Genomic DNA, 20,957 nt, shown 5'->3' with positions numbered 1-20,957 from the left:
CGCGGATCGCGGCCGGGGCTTTCCGTCCCGGGAAGGACGGACCTGTTGGAGCGGGCAGAGTTGGTCGGAGGGGTGGAGCAGCTCAGCTCTGAGGGGATTGGGATGTTCTGGAGAAGAGAAGCTCTCTTTTTTGGCCCTAACCCTAACCTTTGGGATCCCAAAGCCCCTTTCGGTGCCTAAAGGGAGTCGGTGATAAAAATAAGGACAGAGTTTTTTAGTGGCACCTGTTGCGATAGGACTGGGGGTGATGGTTTTAAACTGGAGCAGGATCGGTTTAGGTGAAGTGTAAGGAAGAAATGTTTACCATGAGGGTGTTAAAACATCGGAACAAATTGCTCAGGGAGGTGGTGGAAACATTTCAGTGTCAGGCTGGACCAGGTTCCGAGCAACCTGCTCGAATCGCAGATGTCCCTGCCCGTGACAGGGGGGTTGCACTAATGCCCTTTAAAGGCCCTTTCCAACCCCAAATCTTCTGTCATTCTCTCCTCCTGTGTGTTTTGTGTTGGCTCTCAGCGGTGACACAGCGGGGGTGGGCAGCTGCTGGCTTCTCCAGCGCTGGGGTAAAACGTGTCTGGTTCAATTGAGATTCACTCTTGTTGCAGTGTTACCTGCCCGGGTGGGAACGCTGTGTGCACTGCCCCTGCTTTGCTGAGAGCAGATAAAACTTTGCACTGCTGTTTGTCAGCTCTGCCTCTACAGAGCTTGTACCAGGGAACAGGAGTACGCTGCTCCTTCCACCTGCTCTTAGCAGAACCACAGCCCGGGTTTGATTTTTCTTTTCTAATATGTGTTCAAAGATGGAACTGAAAAGCTTCAGGAGCTTTAGATGGGGTGACTCACGGGCTGTGTGTACAGAGCAAAGTAGGGCCCTGGTAAGTGGTTTTGCAGGTCCTAAATGGGCTCTCTGGTCAGGGAGACCTCGTTTGGTGACATCTTTGCACTCAAGCCCTTCCTGTGTTCCCCAGAGAAGGAATTAATCTGGCTTGGCAGAGATTTTTTCATCCAGACTGTTCAGAAGTCCATCTAGGATGTGATCTTAGGAAGTTCATTGGTGTTAAAAAGATGATGTATTAAATACAGTGTGGGAACCACTGAGTACAAACTGGAATATCACTTCTTGTTGTACACATTTTAAGAATTCTTGCTGGTGTGCTTTGGTGTAGAAAGAGTTTGTGTTTAGGCTGTTGCAATAAAAAGTTTTAGGTGATGTGAGCAAGGTGCAGGGGACTGGAGAGTCTTTGATGTGAGGAGAGACTGCAGGGCTGGGCCTGGTTAGTCTGGAGAAGGGAAGTCTGAGAGGGGATCCCATCGATCTGTAGGAATATTTCCAGGCTGGCTCAGAGGATGGTGTCAGGCTCTTTTCAGTGGTGCCCAGGGCAGGCCAAGAAGCGATGGCCATAAGTTATAACACAAGGAGTTCCACCTGAATGAGAAAGAAATTCTTGCTGTGGAGGGTGGCAGAACCCTGGAGCAGCTGCCCAGGGAAGGGGTGGAGTCTCCTTTTCTGGACACATTCCAAACCCACCTGGACACATTCCTGAGTCACCTGCTCCAGGTGACTGGGTGATCTGCAGAGATGCCTTCCAACAGAGGTGCTGTTGTGGGATTGTCCTGTAGGGCTGTGGATCCAGCTGTGGTGTCACCCCAGCCTGCACCAGTACAGGAACTGGCACCTATATCCTGGTGTCTCTGGGTGTTTAATCTCTGTTTCCTTAGGAAAGTAGGAAATGCTCTTGGGCCAAAATTTGGCTGGATGCAAATATTTCCAATTTCTAGAGGGAATCTCCTCAAGAACTAATTTGTTTCTTTTATATTTGGTACTTTTCCAGTTGGGATTAAAAGTACACTCTGAAATATGGCAGGATTGGCTCATCCTCAGCTGAGGATGGGCCATGGACCTGCAGAAGCATTTTTGTGGGCAGCTCTCTGCGCCTTGAGGGTGGAATCAGTTGGGTGGCACAGGAGATGGTTACCAGTAAATCAGACAGAAAATGGACATTCTGAGCCTCCTGAGAGGCACCACAGTGCTTAGTCACACAGGTTCCTTCCCTCTTCTGGTAGTCACAAAGTGTGAAGTGTTACTTCCACTTCTGCTGATGCTCAAGTCTCCTTCATGACGAGCAGGTGCTTTTTCATGAAGGAAGAATTAAAGAGAAGTGGCACCTGTAGCTGTACCTGAGGCAGGTTACACTTTGCTGCAGGCTCTCACTGCTGGATTGTGTCCCTGCTATATTTCAGCATCTCTTCACATAAACCACAAAAGTACACGTGATATTTTCCTGGTTGCTTTCTTAATTAGTTTGAGGGTTTGCTCAGTGAGAGCTGTCAGGACTTAAAACAGTAGATAAGTGTATTTATTGGGTAAAAACTGTGGAAATGGAGTGTGAGGTTGGTGCCCCAGAGCAATTCTCTGAGTGACAGCACCTCCCCTGCCCTTCTGGAGAGTTGGGTCTGGATCAGCATCTCTGCTCCTGCCAGGCTCCCACTCCCTGCAGAGCCACTGCTAAAGAAGGCAGAAGAATCATCTCAACTTCTAAAAGTTAGAGAACCCCTGACTAAAGCCTAAAAGAATTAGCTGAAGTTGTGGTTTGCTGTATTAAAAACAAGTTCTTGGTGGGTCATACCTGTTTTGCTGGTGAAAAATGTTTATTTTGCTGGTTGATTACATTTTTGTAGGGAAAAAATAGAAGATTCTTGTTTTATATATTTAAAACATACGCATTTGTTTAACATGAAAAGTATCATATATTCAGTTTAATTTCTAAATTGGTTATGGGAATGTGCATTTTATTTGGTGGATGGATGGTTTTGTAGTGATGTTTCAGCTGTCCAACTGGACTCCTCTTTTTAGGTTTAGTTTACTTAAGGAAATTCCTGCATTTGTATCACAGTATTCTGAAAAAATCCCTGATTTCAGACTGTAACAGAAACTGTAAAACAACTTCTCCTGCACCCCCTGCTGCCCCTGCTCCTGGAGGTGAGGTTGTTTTGTGGTTTCACTGCCTGGATGAGATATTTCCAATCTCTCTAAAGAGGATTATCTCAGTAGAGAGAGCTTGGGGCTCTCCCAGCTCCTTGGGAATGTCACAATTCCAATTAGGCTGAAAAACCAAATGAGCTGAAAAACCTCCACAGTTGGTTGTGTGTGTAAACTGAGGAACAACACATTTACTACCCAGAGCTGTGATGTGTGGTACCAGAAACGGGTTTGATATTCAGCTCCTGTACCCAGTGTTGCTGTTTTGTATTAATCACACTTGAAGTTTTTTGCTTTTTAAATTTGCTGTGAAAGGAGAATATAAAAGGTCTGATGTGTATGAGGATGTGACATGTCCCTTACACTGAGTTTGGTGGTAGTTACTGTATTTTCAGTCTAGAAGAATGAAAATTCCTGCATCAAATAAGGCTCCTTAAGCTGTGTAAATGCAGCACCTTAAGTTTTATTAAAGTGGATGTGAGTAGACATCACCTGAACTCTTTTGATTCTTTACTTTTCTCCTGTGCTCATAAGTGAGGCTCAGGAATATATGCTGAGTCCTGGAAAATGTTCAGTTCACATTCTGGACTTACTAAAAATCTTGCTGTGAAACTTAAATTTCAGTTTAAATTAATAGTGTATTGTAAAATATTTCCATCAGACAACATTAAGGTGTGTGTTATTTTTGTAAGAATTAATATCTGTGGCAGCTGTAAATTTTTTTTTCTTATTAAATATAAAGTATTGTCAGTTCAGTGTGTGATAATTGCAATATAGTCAAGGATTGTTCAAAAACCAAAAAGCTGAGCTAGGAGTAGACCTTGAATGCAGGTAATTTTTTAAAATGTATTTTTATTCTGACAGATTTCAATCTGATTGTATCACTCCCTTGACCTGTGAGCGTTTGTTTCAAGGTCTAATCACTGAAATTAGAGCAGGGTTTTGATGTATGGCTGTGCAGAAACATGCTTGAACCGTTGCAGTGCTAAGAGAAATAAATATTATGGACAATATTGTGGAGTAACTACTATTGGAGTTGTCACCCAATCAATGGGACCTGGCAGAGATTCATTCCTGAGGGGGCTGATTCCCTGCCAAACCTGAGCCCAGAAGGGAAGCTGGAGTTACTGGATTGCACAAGTGCTTGCAAATATTTCCTGAACTGGGAAGTTTCGTTGTCATTGTGATGCCTTGAGAAGGCTGAGCTAGACCAGAGACCAGACAGAGTTACAGAATAAAGCAGGGATTTATTAAAAGCCTCAATGGATCCACCTTGGGCAGCACCAGAGCCCAGCCTGGGCTACACCCAAGATGAACCAAAATGGTCAGGAAATGAACCCAAGATGAACCCAAATGGCCACAAAGTGCACAAACGGTCACAGAGTCTCTCACTTTTATAAGTTTTAGTCCATTTGCATATTGCAGTTAATTGTCCAATTACAGCTTTACTCCATGAAGTCCCATCCTTCTTCTTTTTCTCTCTTCAGCCCACGTTGTTTGTGCTCTTGGGCCTGAGATTTGGATCATTTGTCCTTGGTCCCCAGCTAGAGGAGGAATTGTTTTGTCTCCCTGCTCTGTGCACAGAGCTCTCCATCCCCTAATATGAAGCCCAGACCCACACACTAAAGCAGCACAGAACCTGAAAAATAGAAAAGCTAAACCTGAGCCATCATTTGTAACAGTGTAAACATCTGAGAGGGTTTTAATTATCTCCAGTCACTCAGTATTTCTGTGGGGGAATCAGTGTGGTCCTGCCCCCAGCCCAGGGCTGTGTGTGGAACCAGATGTCTCAAATGGTGCTGCTTGCTCAACAGAAATTGGGTTTTGGGAGGTTGATTGTCAGGGGATGATGTGATGGTTTCAGGCTTGTGCTCATTGCTGTCTCCCGTGTATCAGCAGAATTTGAAGCCATTCTTTGGCCCAAACTGGTTGGAGTGGGCAGGGGTGGGGTGGCAGGGTAAGGTGTGCCCAGCCCTGCCAGAGCTGCTCTGGTGACAGCAGTGACAGGAGGTTCCTGCAGCCTGCTCCAGCTGTGCTGGGGTGAGCAGTGCTGGACCATCCTCCTTGGACCCTGGGGAGCAGAAATCCCTTTGGTCCTGCTGGCACTCTCCTGGGGGAATCAGAAAAACAGAAACTTCCACAGACACTGAAGGGTTTGATCTGCAGCCTTAGAAGAAGCTTGGATTGATGTAAAAATACAACACACAGACATTTAGCAGAAAAATAATAAACTTATGTTTCTATATCTGTAATTAAGAATATGCCTCAAGTGAGAAACTGTATTGATAACATGGTGAAGGGTTTATAACATAGCGGTGTGGTTGCACAGAATAAGCTGAGAGTTTGGAAGTTATAATAGAAGCATCTGTGTGCAAGTGAGACAGAAGCCACTGGACAAAAAAGTATCCTTAGTGCACCAGTAGTAAGAAAAAGTGATAGGTCAGAAAAGCAAAATAAACCCTATAACAACTGTCCATTGGTTTAGAAAGTTCTATATTGGGCTGTAACAAAGAAACTTGTGATTACTCTTGAGTTATGGCTGACTGCTTGCTCTTCTAAAATCTCACAGCCTCTGAGACTGATGTTTATGTGAGCAATAAATCATTTTAGCTTGAAAATAGTCCCATCCCTTCATTTTTAGCAGTGACAGTGATACTGTCTGTCCCTTGCTGTGCACCCTGGGCTCTGCCCCTGCCCCACAGGCAGTGCTCAGTTCTCTCCTCACCCCTGTGAGCTCCAGCCCTGGGCCCTTGGCTCACCGCTGCTGGGTTTGCCCAGTTTGGGAGCTGTCCTGTACTGGGAGCCCTGTACTGGCCCAGTGTGGTCTCCTGAAGTGCTGAGCAGGAGGAGGTATCATTGTCACTGCTAGTAATGAAGGGATGGAACTATTTTCAAGCTAAAACAGTTTATTGCTCAGTGAACATCAGTCTCAGAGGCTGTGAGATTTTAGAGGAGCAAGCATTCAGCCATAGCTCAAGAGCAGTCATAAGACTTTTTGTTATAAGGTAATACAGAACTTTCTAACCCAACAGACAGTTGTTGCTGGGTTTATTTTGCTTTTCTGACCTATCACCTTTACTTACTTCTACTGCTCTGCAGATATTTTTATCTAATGGGCTTTTTACTCACAGGCCCACCTATGTTTCTATTATAACTTCTGAACTCTCACCTTATTCTGTACAACCCCACCCCTACATTATAAACCCTTCACCCTCTTATCAATACAGTTTCTCACTTAAGGCATATTCTTAGTTACAACTATAGAAACATAAGTTTATGATTTTTCTGCTAAATATCTCTGTGTTGTATTTTTACATCAATCTAAGCTTCTCTCAAGGCTGCAGATCAAACCCTTCAGTGTCTGTGGAAATTTCTGTATTTCGGATTCCCACAAGGAGGGATGGCTGTCCTTGTCCTGCAACACATTGCTGTCTTTTGAAAGATCTGCTGTTGGCTCCTGTTCAACTTGTTGTCCGTAACACACTTCAAACATTTTATTTTAGGGTATTGAGGTCAAACTTACTTATTTATTCTCTTTTTTTTTTTTTTTTATAGTTTCAGTACTCGAAATGTTATGAAGCATCTAAGAAATTGATAAAGATTTTTGTGGTACACATCAGAGCTGAATCTTACAGAAATAGGAATTCTATTATGTAAACAGAGGTGTTTAGGAACACGAATGTTTGGGGTCATTCAAACTTTGAATTTATTAATTTGAACTGCTGGAAAGACTCACTGTGATGTCCCAGTGATGGAGAGGATCCATTGGTGCTGCTGAGGTGCAAAGGGATTTTTGGATCTCACACATCTTGTGCATGATCTGCCCTCCCTTGTTCATGTCCATGATCTCATCAGATCCATGCCATCCTCATTCAGATCAATAACTCTCTTAATTATTCCATTATTGCTTTTTGTTCTCTTGAAATCTCTTTCTCTTTGAAATCTTTGTGAGATTTCAGTGGGGTTGGGTTGGGCTGTGATGTGTTGAAAGTCAGCTTGGACTTGAAGCCAGCAAGTGAATGTGGAGCCCTCAGTGTGGTGCTTCTTATAAAAGTTCCTTATTTTGCCTTGGCTGCTGTGGTGGGTTTAGGCAGTAGATGAATTTCCTTGGCTCCTTGTGTGTGTTCCCCTTTCCTTTCACCCCACCTCCCTCTTCTCTCTCAGGGCTGGAGGCTTCTGTAATGTTTGTAAACAAAAACTAAAAAACCAGATCAAGAGGATGGCTGTAGGTGGGTTTGGTGGGGAAACAGGTTAATTCTTACTGGCTCAGGGAACCTTGTTGTTGTACAGCTGGTCTCTCAAACATCTGAGGGAATTCCAGAAGGAAGTGCCCAGAAGGGTGGGTAGGGAGCAAAGGAGATTCAGAAAATTCCAGTTTTTTTCTGGTGCTAAATCAATGGGTATGATTGAACACACACTGATTCCTGAATATCAAGCTGGAGTGGGGACAGTAGGCAAAAAGTTGACATGAATCTCTCTGTTTTAATCCTACAGGACTGGAAATACAGAGAAATCAACCATCCTTGAAATTTGGCAGTGTTTTAGTGTTGTTGGTATTGATATGTCAGCCTGGAGAAAGCAATTCTAAGCAGGTTTTTAATACTTGTCTTATTGAAACTAATTCAAGATGAAACCTGTTGAAAAAATGACCTGTTTTGAGATGTGTTCAGAGGAACATAGTTACCCTTGGGAAGTGTTAAACTTAAATATATAAAAAGGTATAAATATATAAAAGATATTAGGAGAGTTCTGAGTTACAATTAAGAAAAATACTTGTGTTGCAGCTTTAGGTGTGAGTTGGGAGTGGTAGATTAAAAGCAGCTTCCACTTGAAATGTGAAGGTTTTTGCAGTGTTCCATAGTGATTTGCTGCTGGATTTTTAGCAGGGTTTTTAGCAATCTTTCTGTTTTTAGGAAAACAAAATCAACTTTCCTCCTGAGTTTACTTCAGTTTGGTGCTTTCTGACATGCTTTGATGTCTGTGGTCTGGCTCAGTGTGCTTTATCTCCACCATAAGCAGTTAAAAGGATTACAGAGATGCTGCTCTCATTAGTGTTCTTAAAGTCTTGGGCAAATCAGGAGATCTAATTTGCAGTTTAAGGAGATGTGCCTGCAGTTGTGTAACTTGACAGTGAAATCTGTGTGCTGCTGGGACAGAACCTTCTCCTGGGCTCCTTTGGTGGGCAGGGCAGGTCCTGGAGCTCCAGGAAGGTTCTTTTTGTGTTACTGGTTTCACCCTTGCTCCTGCCTTGCAGGAGGGGCTCCCACTGGGCAGGAGCAGCCTTTCCCAGGACAGGGAGCATTCCTGGGATGTCCCAAAATTCCCATTTCCAGCAGTGTGGGCTCTGCTCCAGCTCCCAGCAACGTGCTGCTCCCAGGGGCAGGTTCCTGGAGCTCCTACACATCCATCCCTGAGCACATTCCTGGGTTTCTCTCAGTGCTTTGTGCTGCTCCTCAGCTCCTGAAAGGCTCAGGAGACCCCATGGGAGTCTCCTCTTTCTCCCTCAATCACAGGTCCTGGCAGGGAGGGATGGCTCAGGTGAGCAGGTGAAACCCATCTCCCTTTGAGCAGGGCTGGCAGTGCCAGGCTTTTCCTGCCTGCCCCACTGGAGACTGGCAATCCAATTTTCCAGATAGGAAAACTGGAAAAAAAAAAACCCAAAAACTGGATAGGAAACTATTCCTGCTTCTCCCTTTAGGCAGGGTGAAAGGAAAAACCAAACTCCATTTGGGCTGAGTGCTGTGTGTGGCAGCACATGGGGGACAGGGAATGTGTGTGATTGGAAATATTTTGGCTGTTCTGCAAAAAAGTGTGGGACCAAAAGCAGAATCTGATCTGAACTGCATCATTAATTGGGAATAGGGTATAAGAGAAGGGGAAATGTGGTGCAGTGTTGTGGAAGAAGGGTAATGAGTATTTTTGGTTGTTAGTGTTATTCTTACCTATTATTTATTATTACTAATTTATTACTATTAATTTATTATTTTTATTTTTATTTTATTATTATTAATTATTTTTGGTTGGAGCTCATGGTTGTTACAGGTCTTGATGTGTGTGATAGAAACAAGTAGAAAAATGAGCAGTATTGGTCCTCTAAAGTACAACTAAAGAAGTTTGGATGCCACTCCTGTTATCTGCAGCTCCTGTAAAATAGTTCATAAATTCCTGTGGCCTTTTAGGTCCAAAGCATGATTCTCCCTGAATTTCTTCATGCAAGTGCTGATATCCACAGCAGCACCTTGGGGGTGGCTGGTGAAGTTTGTAGGGTGCTGTTCTGCAGAAATGTGGGACCAAAAGCAGAATCTGATCTGAACTGCATCATTAATTGGGAATAGGATATAATAATTGGGAATAGGGCATAAAGGAAGGGGAAATGTGGTGCAGAGAGTTCTGGAAGAGGGGTAATGAGTATTTTTAGTTGTTAGTAATATTATTATTAATGTTATTTTTGGTTGGAACTCATGGTTATTACAGGTCTTGTTATAGAAACAAATGGAAAAATGAGCAATATTGGTCCTCTAAAATACAACTAAAGAAGCTTGAAAGCCCATTCGCGTTATCTGTAAAATAGTTCATAAATTCCTGTGGCCTTTTTAGGTCCAAAGGATGATTCTCCCTGAATTTCTTCATGCAAGTGTGATATCCACAGCAGCACCTGGGGGTGCTGAATTGTTCTGTTTTGGGGACCTGGAGCAGAACTGTGTTGCTGCAGTTAATGCTGAGGGCAGGCTGTTGGTGACAGTTCTGTAAGGCACAAAGGAACTGCTGCACAAAGGGTTTCAGCCCCTGTGCAGGGTTTCACGTGGTGTGGTCAGAACTTCCTGAAAGAAACTTCCCCTTTTCTCAGTTCTTTGCTTCAGTGCTGCTCTTGACCTCTGCAGCAACAATTTACAGCTCAAAAATCATATGAAGCCATCTCTGAGGACATTGGAAATCTCGAGGGTAATAATTAGGATTGAAGGAGGTCATAAACCAGTCTGACCTTCAGAATTTGTATGAATATGTCTTACTTAAATTCACTTGTGATTGGAAAAATAAAATTGATCTTTAAACAGTAGTTTTTACTCTGTGCTAATGCTTTTGGAAAGCAGAGTTACAGTGGGAATGTTTGTACCAAGACCAATGTGTTTGATTTGTTTGATGCAGAAAAACAACGTAGTAAATTCTGCTGGAGTATAAATAGGATGATACTTCTGTATTTACTTCTGTTTTTTAAGTAAGTTTTTTTAAAATTGAAACTGACAATGAAAGCTTTTTTTTTTTCACAGAGGTTATATAAACATTTGAATTTTAGTTTGTCCTAAAATACATTCTCAATAAACTTTTTGCAATAAACTTTATTAGCTCACAAATTATCTCAAGTTTTGACAGCTAAGAATCTTTTTTTCTATGTAAATGCTATTTCAGTGTGATTTTCTCCACTTTTCCCTCCTGCCTTACAAAATTAGCCACATCCGTATCTTTTCAATACATTTGTTTCTAGTACAAATGCTGCTGCAGTAATTTGGTTTTTATTAGATTAAAAGACCAGGATATGAGATGTTTAGTGGCTCATACATTATTGGAAAGCTGCTGTTGGAAATAAAGGGTGTTGAGATGTGAAAAAGGAGTGTAATGTGCTAAATGAGAATGGCAAAGCCTTGAATTTGAGTTTGGATCTCTTGAGGTTTGTGCAGAACACTGGGGGCTCTTTGTTTGCAGGTTTTATTTGAATGTGGAGGTGCAAAAATTGGGTGTTGGATTACCCCTGGCCAGAATCCAGCCACTTGGATCAAAAGGCTTGATTTCATTCAAGCTTTCATTGGTTTGGTTACTTAAAAAGCAACCCAAATTTGCCTTACAGGAAGGGGTTTTCATCTGTAGAATTTGACTTTTCTGATGTCTAGAGATTACAGATCTTGAGCTTCTCCTGTTTTGTTGTTTTCCTGAAATATTTTGTTTGTTTGACCCAAGGCAACACAGCTAATGAAGTTTAGGTTTGGTTTGGTTTGGATGGAGTAGTTTTAATGGTAAATATCTGAAATTTTTGTTCTGTAGTCTATACACATCAGCTGCTGGATGGCTTTCAGTGGCATTCCCTACAGAATTTTGTCTCTCAGTTGTCAGAAAACCTCAAAGTTCTGCATATGGGGAAGGTTTCACTGTGTGTGAAAGCTCTTGGATGTGCAGCTGCTGCAGTACTGGTTATTTTTCATATCCTGCTTTTGAGATGTGTTTGGTTTGATGAGACAGAGAATTTTTAGTTGGATTATTGTTGCTCTGCCGTGAATCTCCTGTGTTCTGAAGCCATCATTAATTTTAGCACTTGAAAAAATTAATGCTACTCCACTACTAATGTAATTAATCTCCCTGAAATAAGTCCTGCTGTCCTAATTGAATATCCACAAAGGAGCTGAGCATCATTTAATTACACTTCTCAACGTTGTTTTAGTGTGTAAAAATACCCAATGGCTTGGAAAGCTTCTTGAAGATTATATTCTCAATAAATTGTATAGAAATTTGATTTAAGATCCAATGACACTACAGTGAAGTGTGAGCCACTACCTAAGTTATAAATAGGTTTTCAAACCTTTATGGGGGCTGTTCATAGACATCTTCAAATGTCAATTTGCTTCGTGTAGTAACTCCTTTGCAGTTCTGCTGAGGATTTAAAACTAATTTAGTGATTACAAAGGATAACAAAGCAGGATCCTGGTGTTTTATTGCTTCATCTGCCTCCCTGACCTCATGGAAATAGATTATATTTGAAATCTACCTGGGAGAGCACTGAGACACACTGTGGCATTTTCAGGAGCATCCCTGAAATGACCCCACCTATCTGGGCACAGCCCTCTTAATGCTTGTCTTGGGACAGGCTGGACCATAGACTGTTCTGAAAAATAATCTAAAAAAACCAAATATCTTGAGTTTTGTTATCTAAAATCAGCAAGGGAAAAAAATTAAATATTTGTTTAGGGACAACAAATTACTTTGCTGAAAAGATAGGATTTTTTTGGGAAGAAATAAGTAGGAAAAACTGAGCATGATGGGGAAATTAGGGAAATCCCCAGCTAGGTGGGGCATCCTTTTCTGTAGAGGTCTGTGGGGTATTTTGGGATTGGTTGAGGGAGTGACACCTGTTCCACACCTGTAATGGCTGGTTTTTAATGACAATGCCAACCTGGAATCCTTTACCCAGGTGAGAGGAGGAGTTTGCTTTGTGTTTGGTGCTTCTGGGCAGGTTTTCTGTGAGTTTTGCTGCCCTGAGAGCCTGTGGGGGATTGCAGTGCTGAGTGTCCTGACAAAGGGGAGAGAAAATGATGCATCTGACTCCATGGATATCAGAAGGCTAATTAATTACTTTATTATACTATATTATTCTAGGCTAATTAATTACTTTATTATACTATAGTATTCTGTAAATCTAAAACTGAATCTGCCAAGCACTCAACTCTGCACACTGCCCAGAATCTCGTGATTGTCACCCTCAGTCCTGACACACACACACACACCTGGCCCTGACAGGCCAAGGAAACAAAACACCATCTTTGGGTAAACAATCTCCATATTGCATTCTACTTTTGCACAAACACAGGCACAGCAAATGATAAGAATTGTGTTTTCTTTCTCTGATGTCCAGAGAACGTGAAACCTAGAAATATTCTTGAGAAGAATTGTGCCTTGCTTTTCTCTGTGAAATGTGGGACTACAGTGGGGTGCTGTGTTTTGCTGCCCTGAGAGCCTGTTTTGTGCTGTGTTTTGCAGTGGGGGTGATCAGGTGCCCCATCTGTCGCCAGGAGTGCCGGCAGATCGACCTGGTGGACAATTACTTTGTGAAGGACACCTCGGAGAGCCCCAGCAGCTCTGATGAGAAGTCAGAGCAGGTAAGGAACCTTCCTGCCTGCCCCAGCCTCTGCTCTGGGGCTGCCACTTCTCCTTAAGTGCCTTTTCCTCACCCCTCCTCTGATTCCTGGTCCTGTCAGTGCTCCCCAGGACAATGCTGGTGGCTTTTCCCCACTCCTCCTCCACTCTCTGGGGCTCTCAGAGCTCCCCAGGGTGATTCTGGTGTTTTTTCCCCAACCCTGCTCTGATTTCTGGGACATCAGTGCTCACCAGGATGATGCTGGTGGTTTTTCCTCACCCCTCCTCTGATTCCTGGTCCTGTCAGTGCTCCCCAGGACAATGCTGGTGGCTTTTCCCCAGCCCTGCTCTGATTTCTGGGGCTGTCACTGCTCCCCAGGATGACTCTGGTGCTTTTTCCCCTCCTCTTCCTGCTCTCTGGGTCTGCCATTGCACCCCAGGAAAATTTTGGTACCTTTTGCCCCCAACCCTTTCTGCTCTCTGGTCCTGTCAGTGCTCCCCAGGACAATTCTGGTGCCTTTTCCTCACCCCTCTTCTGCTCTCTGGATCTGTCAGTGCTCCCCAGGATGATTCTGGTGCTTTTTCCCCCCAACCCTTTCTGCTCTCTGGGTCTGTCAGTGCTCCCTAGAGCAATTCTGGTGCCTTTTCCTCCCCCCTCTTCTGCTCTCTGGATCTGTCAGTGCTCCCCAGGACCATTCTGGTGCCTTTTCACCACCCCTTTCTGCTCTCTGGGGCTGTCAGTGCTCCCCAGGACCATTCTGGTGCCTTTTCACCACCCCTTTCTGCTCTCTGGGGCTGTCAGTGCTCCCCAGGACCATTCTGGTGCCTTTTCACCACCCCTTTCTGCTCTCTGGGGCTGTCAGTGCTCCCCAGGATGATTCTGGTGCTTTTTCCCCCCAACCCTTTCTGCTCTCTGGGGCTGTCAGTGCTCACCAGGATGATTCTGGCACTTTTTCCCATCTCTCCTCTGAATTCTGGGTCTGACAGCTCTCCCTAGAACAATTCTGGTGCCTTTTCACCACCCCTTTCTGCTCTCTGGTCCTGTCAGCTCTCCCCAGAACAATCCTGGTGCATTTTTCCCCACCCCTTCTCTGAATTCTGGGTCTGTCAGCTCTCCCTAGAACAATCCTGGTGCATTTTCCCCCCAACCCTTTCTGCTCCCTGAGGCTCCCAGCACAATTCTGGTTTCTGTTCCCCCCAGGTGTGCACCAGCTGTGAGGACAATGCCAGTGCTGTGGGCTTCTGTGTGGAGTGTGGGGAGTGGCTGTGTAAGACCTGCATCGAGGCTCACCAGCGAGTGAAGTTCACTAAGGACCACATGATCAGGAAAAAAGAGGATGTGTCCTCAGGTGAGTGTTGGGTGTCACTTTGTCCTGCCTGTTCCAAAAGCCTTTTCTCTTTTTATGTTAAAAAAATGATGGGGGTAACAACCAGCTCTGCGTGTTTCCCCCCCAGGATTTGGGAAAAGTGCAGTAAAAAAGTTACCAGTGCAAAATTAGTAGCTGTAAAAATAGAGGAAGAATTAAATTTATAACAATGATGCTTTGTGCAGTTGATGTCCAATGCATTTGGAAAGGATTTAGATCCATTCTTAATAATCTTGCTAGATTAGTAGAATTCTAGATTAGTAGAATGCTAGATTAGTAAATTAGTAGAATTAGATTGTTTAATAGAACAAGTAACTAAATGGAGGGACTGGAACCTGGAGAGCAGTGGCATATTCTTAATCTTATCCATTGTCCAAGGAAATTAAATTACCCATTTTGTTGTATTTTGTTATGAGAAGCAATTATAGTTCTCCCTGTAGAAATGTATATATAAGTTTATATAGTTATATAATCTATAGAGTTTAGTAGTTATAGCAATATATTTTATATAGTTATATATTTTATATAGTTATATAGTTACATAATTTATATAGTTAAATAGTTATAACTATATATTTTATATAGTTACCTTCAATATATGGTGTTACTTTGTATTGATATTGCTGAGTAAATGTGGAATTTTATTTCAGGTTTAATCTGTCAGTGAGCAAGATTTAATATGTGAAGTGTGTGTAGGGTTTGTTCAGGTGTGCAGCCTTATTAGAAGTAAATTCTTGACCTGTTCTTTGATCATATATCATTTGTAGCCTATTGAGGTAATGTGGAAAATCATCTCAGAACAGGTCCAGGCTATCTGGATTTTATCATTTATAGCCTGTTGAGGTAATGTGGAAAATGTTCTCCAAACAGGTCTGGGGTATCTGGATTTTAGATTAGAAAATTCTATTTGTAGATGGGTTAAAAGTTCTGATTTAAAGACTTGTAGGTTCTCCACAATCTGGATGTGTCTGAAAATGATCACATTGAAGAAGAGAGATCTCAACACTTTGCTCTCTTCATTTAAATTAATTTAAAATTAATTAAGATCTCCATAGTTGTCTTGTTGTATCCTTTCAAAGGAACAAACATTACTTTTCTTTCTAAAAATTGTTTAATAGTTAAAAAGTTTGCTGTTGAGCTTAGTCCTTATAGACAGGGATTTTATTTCATTTGCTCTGTCAAATAAACCTCATTTTGGAGAGGCTTCTCTTTATGTCTCAATGAATATTTTTAATAAGAAATATTATCCATTTAAGATTCAATGTATTAAGCCTCACAGATGAGAAACCCTTAAATTCAATCAAATTATAGGACCCAAGAAAGAATTATTGATGTTTTTACAAGGAATGCTAGATTGGGATTTTCAATGTGATATTACAGCTCAGCTTTCCCTTTGATACCTGCTGGGAAGGGGCTGAAAAGTGATTTCCAAAACCAGAAAGTTTATAAAGTTTATAAAATAAACTATTATTAAACTAACTAGTTAGTTAACTAACTAGTTAGTTAAACTAACTAAATATTTTTTATGTTTAAACTAAATTTTTAAAATATTTAAAATATAAAAACATTTTGTATTATAATATAAAATATAAAAATATTTTAAATATAAAGTGTATAAAATGAAGTTTGTAAAATAAACTTTCCATCAGAAATGTAATTTATTGTGATTGTGGGGAAGGGCTGCTCATTGGTTTTTTTTTCCTCTTAGACTCAAAGATGTGCCCTGGAGGCTTTAAATTTCTCTCAGTGAGTGGCAGCTGTAGGTTCATCAGCTCTTTCTTTACAATAACTTGCATGATATAACCAGCTTCAGAAACGTTGGAGAGTGAGGGAAATTAATTTAAACCCTACCTGCTGTACCTTCCAAAGGCTGCTTTCCTCTTTGCTAAGCTCAAAATATCTTCAGAACACTGTACAGAATTTTTCTAGTAAACCCAGAGCTATTTTTTGCCATTATTTGGGGGTTTAGGTAACTTTTAACACAGGCAACATTTGCTTTGCAGTTCCTACTTCAGTTGTGGGACTAAATGAGGTGTTTGAAGGGATAAGCTGGAAAACCCATGGGGTAAAAAGGGTTTTAAAAAAATCTTTAAAAAAGGTTAAAAAGGTTTGAAAGGTTTGAGCCATCCTTCAGTGTGTCAGAGGTGAAATTGTATGGAATTAAATCTTTATAAACACATGTACACCGGGCTGGTGTTTGTGTGCAGCTTACAGGGTGCTCATGAGAAAAGATGAATAAAGCAAAATGAATTAATATAAAGAATGAAAACAGCTCTAAAGCACTGGCACTGTAAATCCCAGAGTCATGGAGGTTGGGAAGGAGCTCTGAGATCATCGAATGCAACCCCTGACCTGATGTGCTCACAGTAACCTCAGCCTGAGAGCACATCTGGAGGTGCCTTTGCAAGTTCTTGGTTGTTGCTGGAAGTTAGTTAGGTTGTTTTGCTCTTCAGATTGTTTCAATTTTATTTTAAAATGCACAAATGGTTTATTTTTAAAAACAGAGGCCGTGGGAGCATCTGGTCAACGTCCTGTTTTCTGCCCTGTCCACAAACAAGAGCAGTTAAAACTTTTCTGTGAAACCTGTGACAGGCTGACATGCAGAGACTGTCAGTTACTGGAGCACAAAGAACACAGGTACAAATATACAAATATTCGAAATATTTCTTAACTCCTGTGCTGTGCTGTCTCTGAGGATGAAGTGGCATTGATGGGAGCTGCTTGTGTTGGAAATTCTGCTGCATTTACCCCTGGTTGGACTGAAGCCATCCCTTGCAGAGAATTGTGGTAGTTTTTGGGAGGAATGATGAATTTGACTCTGTGTTCTTAGAAGGCTAATGTATTATTTTATGATCTATAATATATTAAAGAATACTATACTAAAGAATATAGAAAGGATATAGACAGAAGGCTAAAAGATAATAATGAAAAACTTGTGACTCCTTCCAGAGTCCCAACACAGCTTGATCATAATTGGCCAATAAATCAAAACAATTCACATGAAACCAATCAAACAACCACCTGCTGGTAAACAATGTCCAAAGGAGAAGCAAATCAGATAATTATTGTTTTCATTTTTCTCTGAGGTTTTTCAGCTTCCCAGGAGAAAAATCCTGGGCAAAGAGATTTTTCAAAAAATGTGATGGTGACAGAGAACCTGTGTGGAGTGATGGAGGCTTGGTCAGTTGGTTGAGTTTTGTCAAGTCCCCTAATATGAAATTTAAACCAAGATGGGCTGAGGAGGTTGGGTGTGATTCAGGTGTTCATTTGCCTGGCAGTTCCCAGTGCTATCACTGTGGTCAGGACTTGATTGGAAATTCCTGCAGCCCTGAACACCTGGTGCTGTAAAAGAAGCAAAAGTGATAGAGTGAGTCACGGCTGAGGTAATGAATTTTCTGAAAGGGCATTTTTGGTTGTGTAACAGTCTTTAGGAGAATTTTGTAAAGGAAAGTCTAAATTTTGCCTTTTACATTAGTATATTCTTCTTGTGCAGAGGGGAAAAATGGTTTGGGTTTAGTTGGTTAAAAGTTGCCTCATTCCAGGTAAAAGGAAATGCTGGGTTTGCCTCTGCTAGGAAAGGAGTTGGAATCCCTTTAAGAAACATTCCAACTTCTGCTCTTTAGCAGCTCTGTCATGTAGCTGTTTGAATGTCTGAACAAATATTTTGCAGTGTTACAATAGAGAATCTGGGGATAATACATATTTATCAACTACTGCACCACTGCTTTTCCTTAACTCTTCTCTCTAAAGGTGTAATACTGAATTTAGTATTCTGTTTTTCTTGTTTTCCTGTTTTTCTCAGAATAGTGATTATTCTCAGACTGCTACAGCAGCCTGTGGAAAACTTTTACTTTTGAAATTATTATTATTATTAAAATATTAACACCCTCAAATATTCCTGCTCTGTTCTTTCATAGATTTGATCATAAATACCCTGGATGACTCCTTTGTCACAAGGGGTGCTCTCCTGGGATATATTCACTAACTTGGTCCAGTTGATTTCTTTGCATCTGTTCTGTGCATGTTGCTGATGGATTAACAGGTGGATCTTGTCCTACTTACCTGTGCTCTTCCAGAAGGAGAATTTGTTGTTATTAATATGATTTTTTTTTCCAAAATACTCTTTCCATGTGGTTCTGAGTGCAGGTGTGAATTACAGATGGTTAAGGCACTGCTTTGTCTGCCTGAAGTACAGCTGAGATTTTGTGGAGAGTCATGCCAAGTGGAAAAAAAAAATTATTTTAATCCCCTGTTTTCTTCTTACCTGAAATCCTAATATTTTACCCCAAAGGAGGGTGAATCACCATTTCTGTACCTCCATGGTCCAGTGATCAGAATCTCAATTTTAGAATTCCAGAATGGTTTGGGGTTGGGAGGGACCTTAAAGATCATCCAGTTCCACCCCTGTCAGGGCAGGGATTGCTGGGGATTCTGTAGAAAGCTGACAATTCTCTGAGCAGCCTGATGCTGTGAGATTCCTTAATTTGGGTTGTTTCCAGTCCACACACTTGGGAATCTGGAAGTGCAATACTGGAAAAAGAAAAGGATTTTGGCTGTAGCAAGAGCTACAGTAAAATTTTAGCAGTACAAGCTGCACGTAGATTTTTCACTTCTTCTAGTGGAAATATAATTTTCAACTTTATGAAAATAATTTCAGAAAATCAGCAGCTCCCAAACATTTCAAATTTTGCTGTCTTTGGGCTTTAACAATACTACTTTTTTTTTAATTGTACTATCTAAAATCTTGTGCTGCTGTTTGTCTGCAAGAACTTTAGACTGTTCTTAGAAAAAGCAAAATTCCACCACTGAGAATGAAGAATCTCAAATCTTGGGGTCCAGATTTGTCTGTTGCTGGTACAAACTGAATTAACAGGAGTGGAGTTGTTTTTGTTGTGAATGATGTTCTTTGTCTGAATCCCTGTTATCATGGTTGTAAGTCATTTAAATAAAAACTGCCTTGCTGTGAGTTTGCTGACAATCCAGACAGTCTTTTCCTTTGGATTGTAATGTTCTACACTGTGACAGAAGACAACACTAATTTCTTCTTCATTTTCTTTGGAAGATGCTGTAAATTGTTTTTAATGCACCTTATAAAATGCTTCATTAATTGCAGCAATTTTCTGCCAATTTGAATATTGGGAAAACATTGCCAAGGTGTTCTGGGACATTAAGTTTTCCCTATTGTTAACAAATTACATTTCAGAAGCAGGAAGTTTATTTATTGCCAAGACAAGACTTAGCAAGTGACTGCTAGGAATCCTGGATTTTGAGCAGTTGATCAGAAATTCATGGAGCTGCTTTAATTTTAATTCCACTTGGCCATTTTTCAGCCGAGGCATTTTGCTTCTGTGGCATTCTTAATTGCAATATTTTAGGAAAAGGCACCTAATCCTGTTATTTTCCCTCAATGTTGGTGCTTACCCTCTTTTCAGATGAAGTAATGGAAAGTACCTTTGATAGCAGCTGTTCAGTTGAAGAGCTTGGAAGGGAAAATTCTTCACTTGGAAGCAGCAGAGGTGGAAAAACTTGAAGTTTTTTTACTAGGGAAATTTTCTTCAGATTAAACTAATGCAGTCAAACATGAGCTGAAAAACTGGGGAATTTGGGATAATTTAGGGGGTTGTTTTTGGTATCCTTTAATTGTGTTTAAGCTTTTGGTGCACTTTCTTTATCAAATTCTGAGGATCCTGGGAAAGGAGGCATCGCATTCCTGTGTGATTGGAATTGATCATTTCCCACAGAGGTTCAGTCTCCTGGCCAGTACCAAAGGACTTGTTTCAACATTTTGCACACTGATTCAGAGTCTGATTTTTCCTCAGTGTTTTCTTTCTCAGTGGTTTCTTTCTCAGTGTTTTTTTTTCTTTCTCAGTCATATTTTTTCAAACTTTCATGGCTTTGCACCTGAGTTGCAGCCCACTGTCCCTTGGTAATCAGTGTCTTCTCTTGCCTGTTGAAAAGGTACCAGTTCCTGGAAGAAGCTTTTCAGAACCAGAAGGGTGCAATTGAGAACCTCTTGGCCAAACTTCTTGAGAAGAAGAATTATGTAAATTTTGCAGCTGCCCAAGTTCAAAATAGGTGAGTTTTCCCCAAAATGATCAGCTGTTACATTGCCTTTTTAATGAGTCTCACAGTAAGATGAATGGTGGGACTGGAATAACACAATGGAGTTAATTCTGTATCTTAATTGCTTTTCATAATTTTTATGAACAAGACTCTGCATCTCTTGGAAGTTCTTACAAGAAATGTTAAAGATTATGTTTTTGGTGACAACTTTGAATAGAACCAAAGGTGTGACACATTCATTACACTTTGGGGATGGAGGAGAAAAAAAGGAATGAAAAAGGCAAGAAAACCCATCCTGTAATTTCTTTTAAGTTAGCTTTAGGTGAGAGAACAGTTGAAATATTAAAATATTTTTATATGTTATAGTAAGGCCTCTGATAACTGTGTAACAAGTTGAAATATTAAAATATTTTAATATTCAATATTTTTAATGGATTTTAATATTCAGTATTAAAAATTTAAACTGTAACAGTTGAAATATTAAAATATTTTAATATTCAATATTTTTAATGGATTTTAATATTCAGTATTAAAAATTTAAACTGTAACAGTTGAAATATTAAAATATTTTAATATTCAATATTTTAAATGGATTTTAATATTCAGTGTTAAAATTTTCAACTGTAACAGTTGAAATATTAAAATATTTTTACGTTTCATAGTCAGACCTCTGATAACTGTGTAACAAGTTGAAATATTAAAATATTTTT

The 20,957-nt window shown here is 40.8% G+C and overlaps 1 protein-coding gene across 1 annotated transcript in view; it reads left to right on the top strand.

The window, feature by feature from the left end:
- The window catches only part of TRIM33 (tripartite motif containing 33), a 43,033-nt gene that overhangs the window by 1,280 nt on the left and 20,796 nt on the right, over positions 1 to 20,957 (top strand). Inside the window, exons 2-5 of the mRNA XM_031062894.1 lie at positions 12,722 to 12,840; positions 14,019 to 14,166; positions 16,689 to 16,821; positions 20,143 to 20,259. Of these exons, the coding sequence (XP_030918754.1) occupies positions 12,722 to 12,840; positions 14,019 to 14,166; positions 16,689 to 16,821; positions 20,143 to 20,259 (517 nt within the window). The remainder of the gene's footprint in view (positions 1 to 12,721; positions 12,841 to 14,018; positions 14,167 to 16,688; positions 16,822 to 20,142; positions 20,260 to 20,957) is intronic.

Source organism: Geospiza fortis, unplaced genomic scaffold (genome assembly GCF_000277835.1).
Source record: "Geospiza fortis unplaced genomic scaffold, GeoFor_1.0 scaffold391, whole genome shotgun sequence".
Lineage (NCBI taxonomy): Eukaryota > Metazoa > Chordata > Aves > Passeriformes > Thraupidae > Geospiza > Geospiza fortis.
The sequence above is the reverse complement of the archived record's forward strand: the minus strand, read 5'-3'. Positions and strand labels throughout refer to the sequence as shown.